The 12184-nt window shown below is 44.4% G+C and overlaps 1 protein-coding gene across 3 annotated transcripts; it reads right to left on the reverse strand.

Annotated features, from left to right (window-relative positions):
* Window positions 1-1198: 1198 nt before the first annotated feature.
* Window positions 1199-11625, reverse strand: GCNA (germ cell nuclear acidic peptidase). 3 transcript variants are annotated; one of them, XM_082062297.1, is made up of 10 exons: window positions 11405-11625; window positions 10555-10601; window positions 7837-7888; window positions 7395-7468; window positions 6491-6931; window positions 5026-5197; window positions 3788-3932; window positions 3022-3160; window positions 2314-2518; window positions 1199-1605 (listed from the first exon to the last, which is right to left on the reverse strand). In XM_082062297.1, exons 1-10 carry the CDS (start codon window positions 11593-11595, stop codon window positions 1353-1355), a joined length of 1719 nt encoding a protein of 572 aa, XP_081918423.1. In that variant the 5' UTR covers window positions 11596-11625; the 3' UTR covers window positions 1199-1352. The 3 variants fall into 3 exon arrangements, with proteins under 3 accessions (XP_081918423.1, XP_081918422.1, XP_081918424.1); XM_082062296.1 differs by having other exon boundaries at window positions 10555-10604; XM_082062298.1 differs by lacking the exons at window positions 7395-7468; window positions 7837-7888; window positions 10555-10601; window positions 11405-11625 and adding an exon at window positions 7296-7368.
* Between the last annotated feature and the right edge of the window lie 559 nt (window positions 11626-12184).

Consider the following 12184-nt stretch of genomic DNA (forward strand, 5'->3'; position numbering starts at 1 on the left):
TGCTGGTGCAGTGAGAGGACTGTGGTTCTGGTCCAGAGAGGAAGAGGTTAAGATGCTGAGAACTGACAGATATGCAAGCCTGTCGTTACATGCTTGACTTAATTGTAGCCATTTCATTAGATTGAAGTGGAATGAAATACCTGTTGAACAAATGGTCTTGCTGATGCATTTCAGAGTATCCCCTGTCAGGTAAATAGTCATCTGCTTTCTGTTATGCGAAGTCTGTCTTGTGTGAGTGAAGGAACCAACAGCACAGTTAAAACTTTTGGTTTGGCTCCTTGGCTTTAATGTAAGTCCTCACATGCTCAAGTAGATGAAAATGAGCTGCCTGAATTACTGCAGTGGAGGCTTTTCAAAGGTCAGTGTCTATCCCACTGTTACTGTTTTCCAGTTCAAGTGCTCTGTACCTTTATCCTTCCTGGGGCAGCAGCTGCCTCACTGCCCCTGTCTTGATGAGAGCTCTTGGAGATCAGCCGGCAGCCCTAACCCTCCTCACCTCTGTGGGGACAGGGCTGGTGACAACTGGTGCCGGCTGGCTCTGCACTGTCCGTGAGGCTGGGGACACCTCTGGGACAAGGTCCAGTGAAGGATGGGGGCGATGCCAGAGGTGACCATGCTGCTGTGCCATGGATTTTTATATCATTGTTACATGTTGCTCACTCTTGCCCATTTTAGAAAAGGCCCTAGGGGCTTATTAGAAGTATTTAATACTAAAATATTACAATAATCTGGAATCCTCCAAAGCATGTTCTTAGACTCATGTTAGACTCATACCACTACATACAAAATCTAAGTGGCATCAAGAAAGGAAGCTTATTGAGATATCACCAGGAATCTTGAAGCCTGGTTTTTAAAGCGAAATCAGCACTGAGTTTCTGTGGATGGGTTTCTATTAGATGAAGATTTGTTACTGAACTAGCCAGGCCCAAAGGAATTTCAAGGCCACCCTGGAAAGCTGAAAACAGGCCATGCTGTGGGAGTGAGGCATTTCTACAATAACAAGGCCTCAACATGATGTAAATCAATGGACCTATCAGCAGTGAGACTCCAGCGCATGGACAGCTCGTGAACATAGATGATATTCAATTAGCGAATGCATGATTGGAGCGTGGACGCGTGATCGAAGAGTAGTTGCATATATAAGGAGGTTTGTTTCTGTAATAAATGGCTCTAGCGTGATTCACATTGAATCGGAGTGCAGAGTCATTTATTCGCTTCTTTATTAGAAGTATTTAATGATAAAATATTACAATAATCTGCAATCCTCCAAACCACATTCTTAGACTCATGTTAAATTTTGTATGTAGTAGTACGAGTCTAAGTGGCATCAAGAAAGGAGGCGTATTGAGATATCACAAGGAATCCTGAAGCCTGGTTTTTGAAACAAAATCAGCACTGAGTTTCCGCATGACTTCGGTGTGACTCAGCCCACGCTGCTCTCTTTTAGTAAGTCCATAGTTTTCCTTCACATACTTTGCAAAGGGTGTTAGTTGCGTCCTGGCAGGAGTGCCGTCCTTCCGCACGGGCTGGCTCAGGACCAGCTCCCCCCCGCAGAATGCACACGTGTAGCGCTCTGTGTCCAGAGACTTGGAATGACGGCCAATCCTGAAATGGAAAAATAAATACTTAGATTTCCCACTTGCAGTAGACAGTACTTGTGGGAAAGGAAGGGCTCCTTGCTCTCTGTCAGGCTACGCAGGTCAGATTTCTAAGCTGGCATTTTTGAATAGGAAACGGACCACATGCTTCACACAGCAGAACGATCAACTCCGTATTACACATTTTTCTACCCTAGAACTTTTCCAATACCTTTTCAGCTTGGTTCCTTGGAAATACCACCCCCACCAAAAAGCCTATAATAGGACCAGTGTTGATCATGAAACCAGAGATGAGTGGCCAAAATTTTTAACAAGTTCACTCAACTACAGTAGAAGGTGAATCCAAATTTTCAAGCATTGCTCGAACAATGTAAAGTGAGAGCAGCCACATGGGGTGTGACCTTTCCCTGCCATCTTCTTCAAAGCTGAGACATATTCTGATCTCTTACTGCTTCCCAAAGACCTTCCATCATCACCTATGGTCCTCAGGAGATACTTCTGCCTGTCCTTACCTCTGAACTTGAACTGACACTACCTGGAAGCGAATGTGGAGTCACATAGTGAGGTTGTGTGGGCTCAGGAAACTTGGAACGACCACTCAGTATCCCAATTGCTTCACAATTTATAAGAGACCTGTGATTTCAAGACACAGGGGACTGCCACGTTGGAGATAAAGTTAATACACAGTCACATGCGAGATCAGAACATTACTCACGTAGCTTTGCACAGGACGCACACATAGGTGAATTTGTAATTAATTTCATAGTTGTGGCATCGTGTTACTACTGGCAGTTCTGGATGAATCATCACTGATTTATTGGCATAGAATCTCCAGAATTGTCCATGTCCGTTGCGAACACCATTGATCAGCCAGGTGGCTGCATGACAAAGCTCATGAACCAGTGTGTCTCGAAGACGATCTTGGGGTAAGGCAAAAGAAACTAAGATCAGTCATGTGCAGGCAAGTACAGGCTTTCAACCTTAGTCACTGCTTCTGGCCTTAGATACTCATTCTTTATTAAGATGCAAGAGTTATTTTGGAGGTTAGAATTACCAGTGTTTTGTTGTTTTATTTTTTCTAATGAGTCCTGAAACATTTATTTAGACCAAGACTCATGGATTGCTTTTCTAACACTGATATTTTTCATCCAGAACCAACTAGAGCTCAGCACCAAATTGTTTCCTCAAATAAAGCAGAATATTTCAGCTGGAAGAGACCTGCAATGATCTCATATTTTTTTACATCTGCCCAGCCTCTTAGAAGGGTTGTGAGGACAAGTACTACCATTAATGATTTATTCAAGTTAATAGGAAATTTCAAAGCAGGGTCCAGTTCCAGTTCTCTTAGGCCTCAGATTCATGTTTTTTGTCTCTAGAACTCACTTTCTCAAAGAAAAAACAAATCAGCATTTCTTTTACCTACCTGCAGAGTCACAGACTTTCTCTGACAGTTCTATGCGAGCATAACGCTTTGCTTCAGGACCTTTTGTCAGCCCACTTACACAATATCCTGCTGTTTTTCTCATTTTCTTATTCCAGATTATTACCATGTTCTCTGGTAGCTGAAAAACAAAACAGTACACGTAATTGAGCCCCAACAGGCCCCAACAGCAAAGGGAAGTAAATGCTTTTATCTGTCAGCAGGCAAGAGAGTTGTACTACAAGTAGCGATTAGGTTGTGGTAACGCTGCAGAGGTCACTAGTACACGTTACTCCAGCGAAAGCTGAATAAGCAACGGTGGTTAAGCAACCTCGTGGTTTTTACAGCAGCAGAAAGCCACAGCTGCCTTTGCTGGGGTCTGCTACAAGAGGCAGCAACAGAAACATTCCTGGGCCGCTGAGCTGATGACAATGCAGGTGCTAGAAAATACATGAAGATAATTATCTGTCACCTCTTCAAAGATCAAACTGATCCGAGGCCCCTCAAGTAGTAGTTTCCTCCTCATGGGCTCTGGGACACCATCCAGACTGCTCACTTAGGGATGGTACAACCATTGCGGCCGGGAAAGTGAGCCAAGCCGAAAACTGCTGCCGTGGTGACAAACCCGTTTCAAAGAAACTGCTTGAACTAAGTCATTGCTATAAAGCTTAACTTGTAACTGAAGAGGATAAAGAGCAATCACGTCAAAAAGCGAGGAGCGACACATTAACCAGCATTTTAGAATTATAGTTTTTGTTTTGAAGCCAACCTTCTGCTCAAAGATGGTTCTGTTATACAGAGAAAAGAGCTTCTGTGCCAGCTCCTCCTTATTTTTCTTGAAATACTTCACATAGTCAGAAGACGGATTTGAGAGATCTTGCAAGAAACAGCCAGGCACTGAGCACACTCTGAGCCTGCAAGAAAAGCCATAAAGCAGTTTACTGAAGTACGGAGATATCACATTGAAAAGTAATGGCCACTTTATGGCCAATAAAGATCTCTGGGGTGCTGCTGCCAGCATAAACCTCTCCTGACTCTCTTCACTGATTTGCTCTTGCGAGGCCAGTAAGGCACACGTCCTTATGCTGCCTTCTTCCCCCACCAGGGGCATGAAAGGGCAGAGCTGTTGCAAGAGTTCTGCAGTTACTTCATTAATTTACAAAACTAGATTATGAGGACTCCTAAGTAGGAAAAGAGAGTGGTTCAGATCTTTGTGACACAGCAAGCCACAAGTATACCAAAACTTGATCGATGTATCAACAGCCCTAACATGATGACCCACAATAAAGGTATATTTTCAGAAATATAGCCAAAGATGCTCTGGGAATCCTCAAGAATTCATACAGGGGAAGGAGATATTCCTCTAGGATGACTAACAGCAATACTGCAGCATGCTGAAAAAGCATCAGTTTTGAAGACATCATTTCAAGGTTTTGTATTGGTATACACAATTATAAAATAGCTAAAAGAAACATCACATGACTAAAAGGCAGAATAAAGGCAGCTGTTAGAAATGAAACATTATTCTGAAAAACTTAAGCTGCATCCATGTAAAGAAAAAGAAACATGAATTCTGCAAGTTATAAGGATACACATCAAAAATATCAAGACAAGCTTGTTAAAAGGCATGAATTCCTAATAGACTCAGTTTTTATACATTTTCAGAGGCAGGCAGCTGGATAAATAGAATCTGTAGGGCCAGTCCACGTTAGAAGTTTGCTGCACCAAGACAACAAATAGCGAGAGAGCTCACACTTACATAGATTTGACATCTGTCAGATTTATTTGTCATCAATTCCTCTAAGCAGAGAACAGCTTCTGTTCTCCCTGTCATACCTGAGAGTGAAAGCTTTTATTTCCAGCTACTTTACCATTAGCAACTGCTGAATTGGCAGCAGAAGTTCCCGGTACCAGAAATGTCACAACGTCATCCTAGGCAAAACGCTTAGCATCTCTTCGTCGATCTAGAACGGTCCTAGAACCCAGTAAAGATGGAGAATCACTTACTTTCTCTCTGTCTTGGCTGATTGTGAGCAACTGACTAATTCATTTCTCGGAGTCCTTCCAGAAGCCACTGTCCTGGAAGGTGTTTCCTGAAGTAAAAGGGAGTTCGGCCTTGGTGTCTTGGCTCCCTCCCCTTTCAGGCGCTGGGCATCCTCACAGGGTGGCCTCATGTTTTCTAGTTCAACAGAAAGAGTCACAGGATTACACACTGTCCAGTAATTGGGAGCACACGGTAACGGACAAAGGTGAAAAGAGTCAAGTATTCCACCTCAGCACACACACTCTCACTGCGCGTACGTGAACACAACAGCTTTTACAACTGATGGAAAGATAATTGCTGGGATATACTACAAAGCTGCCATTCCACAAAGGAGAGGCAAACCCCAAACTTCCAAACATTCCCTCCAGGTAGCGGAGGGAAAACCATTTGTGGCTTTGCTCAGGCACTTCTGTGACATTATGTCAATTCAAAATCATCGCGAGCACGTTGGGAGCAGTAATGCAGAGACACCGTTTGAACAAAACCACCGTTCTGACCTGTCATGTACCAGAAGTCACATCGCTCGTTTCCCAGGCAGGTTCTGATCAGGTCACTGCCTATTTCCCCAGCCCGCACCCGGACAGATCGCTAAAACAAGCGACCCCAACTCCAGAAATCAAGGACCGTGTCAAGGTTTGCGATTCCAGGAGACGTTCTCTCTGCCAGCTTTTCTACAACTGTGCCCCCGTTTGGGCCACTTGTTTCCTTTCGCTATTCAACCATCAATGGAGAAGCCACCACAGCTGCTAGTTCACTTCTAGAAGATGTTTTCTAGACCACATTGACAAATTCTAATAAAAATTAAAATTTGCTCTTTCCCAGGCCGTATTTCCATGCTGTCAGGCATCCCCTTCCATAGGTCTCCTTGCCCTCAACTAGTCCTTGTTAGTGAGGAGGGCACCCTGTGTTTACTCTTCTAGAAAGAGATTTGTTTTCACTTGCTCTTCCTCAGCAACAGCCCTTTTCCCTTGCAGCTGGAGCTCACTTCACTTAGTCGAAGGAGAGAAGGAGCTTCTGGTTCAGGAAATCATCATTACAAACTGTATTTGAAATAAAAACTGCTCAAAATTTCAGTCTTACCAAAATGACAGCTTCACATTAACTGCTATCATCCATTAAAAAACTAGTTATCATTCAAAATCACCAATTAGATTTGTTTTCAGAACAACTTTACGAACAAAAAACATGTACAATTGTAGGAATTGTAAAATCAAGCAATAGTGAAAAACTTAAAAGTTGATACCACAAGACGGGTAGAATCACCTTTCAGAATGCTCAGGGGAATGACTTCTCATTGCATCAAATTCAAATGCAAGATGCCAGTTGCAATTCTAAAGCACAGGCCATACAAATGAACCTAATTAGCTAATTAGCAATACCATTGCTGCCAATAGGTAGCCTGCAGTTTAACTAAGAACAATTGCTTACCAGTTGCGCTTGGCTGATAGACAGTTCTGCTCGTGCTTAAGACTGGCTGTCGGGGTGTACTGCGTTTCATTATCCGTTCTATTAATGATTCAAATTCATCATCGGAGCTGCCTGATTCTACCTCTCTACTTTGTCGTGGTGCCGCACTTGGCACTTCATTCTCCACACCCTTTTCACAGCTGCTTGCTTTCCTCCTAACAGGCAGGTCTGGGCTGCCTCTGGAAATGGGTTCTCGTGGATTTTGGGGAGGTGGGAGTTTTATGCAGCTCCCCGTGTCCTTCAGGTCTGTCACTCCCTTTTTTCGGTAGCCAGGCCATGGACTTTCGTCAAAGACAGAACATTCAGTGTCACTTGAAGCCTCTGAATATTGCAATTTTTGGCAGCAACTGTTTTTCTTTGCAGGAGTCATCCACTTCTTTGGGGTCTGAAGATCTTTCTGTGCTGCAATTCAAAACAAACAGCCCAAAGTTTTGGTAATTTCATTTAGACGACCTGCCTTCTTTCTTTACCCAGCATCTTTTGGCTACAGAGTGACTTGTTACAGCCATAGCAATGCTGGTTTGCATACCCAAAGTCCTCTCTCCACAGCAACCATCCCATATTCGCAGCTTACTCTAATCAGCCATGAGCTGCTGCTCTTTCTCCAGACCCAAATACTTGCAGATCGTCCACAGTATCTGCAAACCTACAGCAACACTTTGGAACATACACTTATCAGAACACTATGACCGTGCTTCCCCCCGTTACCTCTAGAGGAAACAGAAAAGCCTTTGTTACCCTCAAGGAAAAGACAACGTGACCTTACGTTGAACAAGCTGTCCCAGAAATCTATGGGCATAGCAATAAATGCTCTTTCCACCCATTAAAATTCCTGCTTCATATTTGGTGTCCAACAATTACTTGCCATTCTTTGTTGTGCTCTTTTGCACTTTCAAGTCCAAGAAGACATCATCTGAGTCATCAATAAAGTCCTTCAAACTGTAAAACAAGCAAAGAATGTGAAAAGGTAGGCAGGAGCAGGGAAACAGAAGAGTAAGTTTGCCTTATGAAAAAAGCAAACTAAAAAAGCCCCCAATATACCATTGTCAGTTGCTCACAGCAGATGTTACCAGCCACGTCCATCAGTAGGAATGGCCGCAGAGAATGCACAGCTCCAAACAGCCCATTTTACATTTGACCTGAACATACAGATTGGACACAACAGCTCTCCTGTCTGCACTCTCTCCTGCACACGTATCTGCCTCTGAATCCCTACAACTTTTGATTATTGTTCTGTGTTCCAAATGGTAAACATGATACAGAAAACTAATATATAAACATTGAAAGTAATGAATGACAGCACCCACCTTGCTTCCGCCTTTTTAGAAACAGATTTGGGAGTTTTCAATCTAGCTAAAACTGAAACAATAGAAGATTAATTAAGAACAAGCTTCTGTTTCATTTGTTATGCATTTTTAAGAGAAAAGTTTGCAACTAGTAAAAATTCAGTCTAAAGTCTTAAAAGAAACCCCCAAACCGAACATAAGAATCCTTTATATATAAATTCCAGCTCTTAATTCCTCAAAGCTGAGAGCAGCTGTCTGGCATCTCCTTCATCATTCAATCCTTGCCCAGCACAAAGCCCCATAAGAAGTGCTGTTATGTGTCTCGCACTATCCAGTGTAGCCTCCTCGTATATGTGGATCGTTGGGGGAGGAATTGAATTTAGTTTATCAATATTTTCTCCGAGCATTTCAATGACTGCAGGTAGCAGTCTTCCTACTGCAAACAGTTGCCCACATGCTTCTTTCACTAAGTGACTCCAAAAAACATGTTCAGACAAAACAGTAACAACAGTAGCCCGCTGCAGAACAGCAATTCAATACTGCTGCTCAGAAATAAATGTGTTCTAATCACTCCAGGAATACTGAGGTGACTGCCAAACACAAACCCCACAGTAACACCACAGTGATGCTGCACAGGCTTGAAGCAGCGACTCTGAATAGATTATCAGAAATGCCATCAAAATTTCACACACCACTGTTCTGTGAGATTCAGGAAAGCTGAAGGGGAATAAATTTCATTAAAGCATAAATCAGGCTGGGGAGAAGGGAAACAACTGTCCTTTCTTCAGAGCATAGTGGGCCAAAATAGCAGTTAAGGAAGCTTTATTCTCGCAATCTAAAGCTGCATGCATCACTTCAATGAGATTATAAACATTTACACTATGCCATAAGCCCAAAACCAGAAGATAAGTTTGTTCGATAAAGCTTTAATGGCTGATGGGTAGATTCTGGTACCAGGAAGGGCAGATGAGCTACACCCAAATGCTACCCTGAAAACACAGCAAAAGTTAAAAAGCATAAGATAGGCTGAGTGTTGTCCTCTTAGAAAATCACAAGGCGTGGGGGGAAGAATTCAAGACCTTGAAGCTCACAAAATATTCAGAGCGATAAGTTATTTTCATTTTTAGCACTCTGTAGTCTCCACCGTTGCCTGCATTGCGAAAGTAAACACGGATCTGCCGCCTTCCAGCCACCGCGGCCAGGCGGCTCCCTGAAGCCCACGTGGCTCCCTGAAGCCCAAGTGGCTCCCTGAAGCCCAAGTGGCTCCCTGAAGCCCAAGTGGCCAGCAGCCTTCCAGACAACAACCACAGCGCTCCTGCCCCAGGGAGAAGCACCGAGCCAAGGAGCCTGACGGCTGGTCACAGGAAACTGAAAGCTTGCAGAAAAATATGACCTGCTACTTAATAAATCAATTCTCTTTAGTTTCTTGTCTCTTGACACATACGTATTTTCATTTCACTCTTTCCCACAGCTGTCGCTATAGTATGGCAATAGAACAGGGGGATTGGACTAGATGACCTGTTGAGGTCCCTTCCAATCCCTAACATTCTGTGATTCTGTGTAACAGCTTTGTAAATATTCCGCTCCAAGCCCAACTGTTTACTCCCAAATACCTTCCACAGCAGAGCTGACTCGTGACTTTGGGGCTCAACCACCTCCTGGATGGAGAAGGCAGAAAGAGAGCAGGGAAAAAAAGAGCAGACTGATAAATATTTAAGTTTTAATAATGACAGAAAAGTGAACAATGACCTAAAAAATGGGCAGTATCGAAATATTTATCAGATTTAAAAGCCCAAAGGTAGCACAGGAGCTATATACAGCGCATTTTAATTCAGTTAGATGTAAGTAGTAAGGCTTGATGATGCTTAAGGATCGTTCACGTGGCACTGAGCTGGAGTACAGCATGAACTCTAAAGTAATGAGAAATCTGCTTTGGAAGGATCTGGACTGATACAAAGTGATATGCAAAAGTCAAACAGATACGACTTGTTGCCTTACCATTTCAACCACCTCTGTGCAAAGGTTGAATACCTAATTAGGAACATATTGCAAGATTTACAAACCTTTAAATTACTTACCAGTCTGAAACCCACTTGAGATGTAGTAGAAGCATGATTAGTCCATCTAAGGAATGAGCTAAACAGAACTCTTGCAACAGGAAAAAAAAGCAGTGTGTACCCAAGTACCCTCGCACAAAACGATAGTCATAACGGCTGTTACCAAAACGGAAAATACAAACTTCACGTTTTGTATGTACAGGCTAAACGTAAAGATAGGGAGTTATGCACAGCAGAAGCCATCATGTAAAATTTAGTATTCAATTCCATCTTACCAGGACTTTGAGCTACTACGAAAAGCCAAAAACCTCCCTCATACAGCAAAAGCCATGACATGTAAGAGGGAATTCTGAGTAGTTTAGACACATGTTTGGAACAGTAACTGCTTAGCGAATATATTCATTCAAAGACTCTCCGTAGACTGAGAGAAAGCAAGTGACAGGGAACAGACAAAACTACGGCAAGAAGAAAAAACAACGTAAGGCAAAAAGTATCCAAGATTGAGACACGAGATTCAGGAGATTCACTGCAGCACAGGCTGCCCCCGCGCACCGACAACAGGGACTCTGCAGCGGGAGCAATGGGAGAAAGTCATGTGTAAAAACCACCTCGCTGTAACAAGGTAGAAATGTGGCCTTTTAATGCTCTTTCAGAAAACCAACTAATATGTGCTATTACTTACACATTTCAAATTCCTCATCGTCACTGCTGGAAGAGAAGCACAGCACACTGCTGCAAAAAACGGAATGCAGAATAGTATCAAGAACGTTGGGTCAGCAGCAGGAGGGGCTGCACGTCCACTGGTCTGAGACACCGGTGAACACTGAGAGCAAATATATACTGAAAAAACACCCAGTGTCTAAAATAGGCTGAACTGTTTTAAATGGTTTAAAATAGAAATATCAGAACTTGTATATTAAAATTTAAAACAACCACATATGTTCAGTATTCAAGTAGCAATCAATTGCTGTCAAAATCTGAAAACTGAACTGTTTGGAGACGCAGGCTTAGGATGCAACATTGGTTTAAGTTCAAATTGGCTGTCAGAAGGGACAGAAAGCTTGTTTCTCATCTTACGTGTGGTATATGATCAGGTAGTCATGTTGTATTGAGTCTGAAACCTAAAACCACTGAAAAATGAGAAAAAAGCTGTTTTTGTACTTTGCACTTTGACACGGCCGCCAGGAATACCCAGCAACCTTCCACAAAGCTGTTTGGAGCCGCAGGACGGAGCGTGGCCGCTCGGACTGCAGTTCTCATACAAGCCATAACACTCTTACTATTAACTTTATTTTCTGACAAAACCCAAACGTTAACAACTTGAAAAATACACTACACAAATGCTTAGAAATATGAATACAGCTTATTTCAATCACATTAAAGCTACCTAAAGCTTAAAGGCCATAATTCTGAAACACGTTAATACCTACCTACTATCATAAAACAATTGAGGGCGTAAGTTAAAGTTATATTTAGATATGATCTATAAAAATAACGCGAGGGACGGGGCTGCCCCCCGAGCGCGGCCTCACCTGCCGGCCCGCCAGCTCCGGCCGGCCTCCGCGCCACGTTCCGCGGCCGCGCTCCCGGCCCGGCACTGCCCGTGCGCGGCGGCGCGGCGCTCCCCGCCCCGGGAGCCGTGCGGGCCGCTCTGCTGCGGGGAGAGCGCGGCCCGATCCCCGGCCCGGGGCGCTGCGGGAGCGGCGGGGCCCGCCGGCTCCATCGCCTTCAAACCGCCCGCGCCCGCCGCGCCGCTTCCGGGCAGGAGCATGCGCGCCGCCCGCGCCTGCGCACTCGGGGCCGGCGCGGCGGCTCCGCTGCCGGCGGCTCCGCGGGGAGGCGGAGGCGTCAGAACCCCCGCGGCAGCGGAGCTGATGCGGTGCAGCGGCGGCCCGGACCGAGCACCGGGAGCTCCGCACCGAGCACCGGGAGCTCCGCGCCGGGCGCAGCCACCGGGTCTCAAGCCGAGCGCAACCGGGAGACAAAAATACCCGAGACAAACCGGCAGCCCCGCTAGCGGGGCTGACACCGGTTTCGAATCACAGTCCTTACCACAGCGCGGAGCTGAAGGAGCGTATGCAAAACAAAAATACGAATGGCTACACCAAAGGAGCCCGAAATGAATTATTTGCCCTGAGACCAGCACCTATTCAGGTAACTAAGTTAGAGGGCTCTGTATCTCCAACAAAACACTTGTGAGGAGGAAGAGTTTCTCTTTTCTTCCAGCAGACTGGAAAAAAAAATGCTGAATGCTCACCTTGATCAGTAAGCGAGAGACTTTTTAAGGCTTAGCATATGTGAGGAAAATAGGA

Source organism: Streptopelia decaocto (genome assembly GCF_964273445.1).
Source record: "Streptopelia decaocto genome assembly, chromosome: 10".
Taxonomy (NCBI): Eukaryota; Metazoa; Chordata; class Aves; order Columbiformes; family Columbidae; genus Streptopelia; species Streptopelia decaocto.

What these genes read in the sequence shown, in the direction of transcription:
- GCNA (XM_082062296.1), bottom strand. Translation starts at nt 11,595, where the DNA reads ATGGAGCCGGCGGGCCCCGCCGCTCCCGCAGCGCCCCGGGCCGGGGAT. An exon ending in CTATCAGCCAAGCGCAACTG is followed by an intron (nt 5,198 to 6,490) that starts GTAAGCAATTGT and finishes CTGTTGAACTAG; the next exon opens with AAAACATGAGGCCACCCTGT. An exon ending in GAAAGTCTGTGACTCTGCAG is followed by an intron (nt 2,519 to 3,021) that starts GTAGGTAAAAGA and finishes CCTTACCCCAAG; the next exon opens with ATCGTCTTCGAGACACACTG.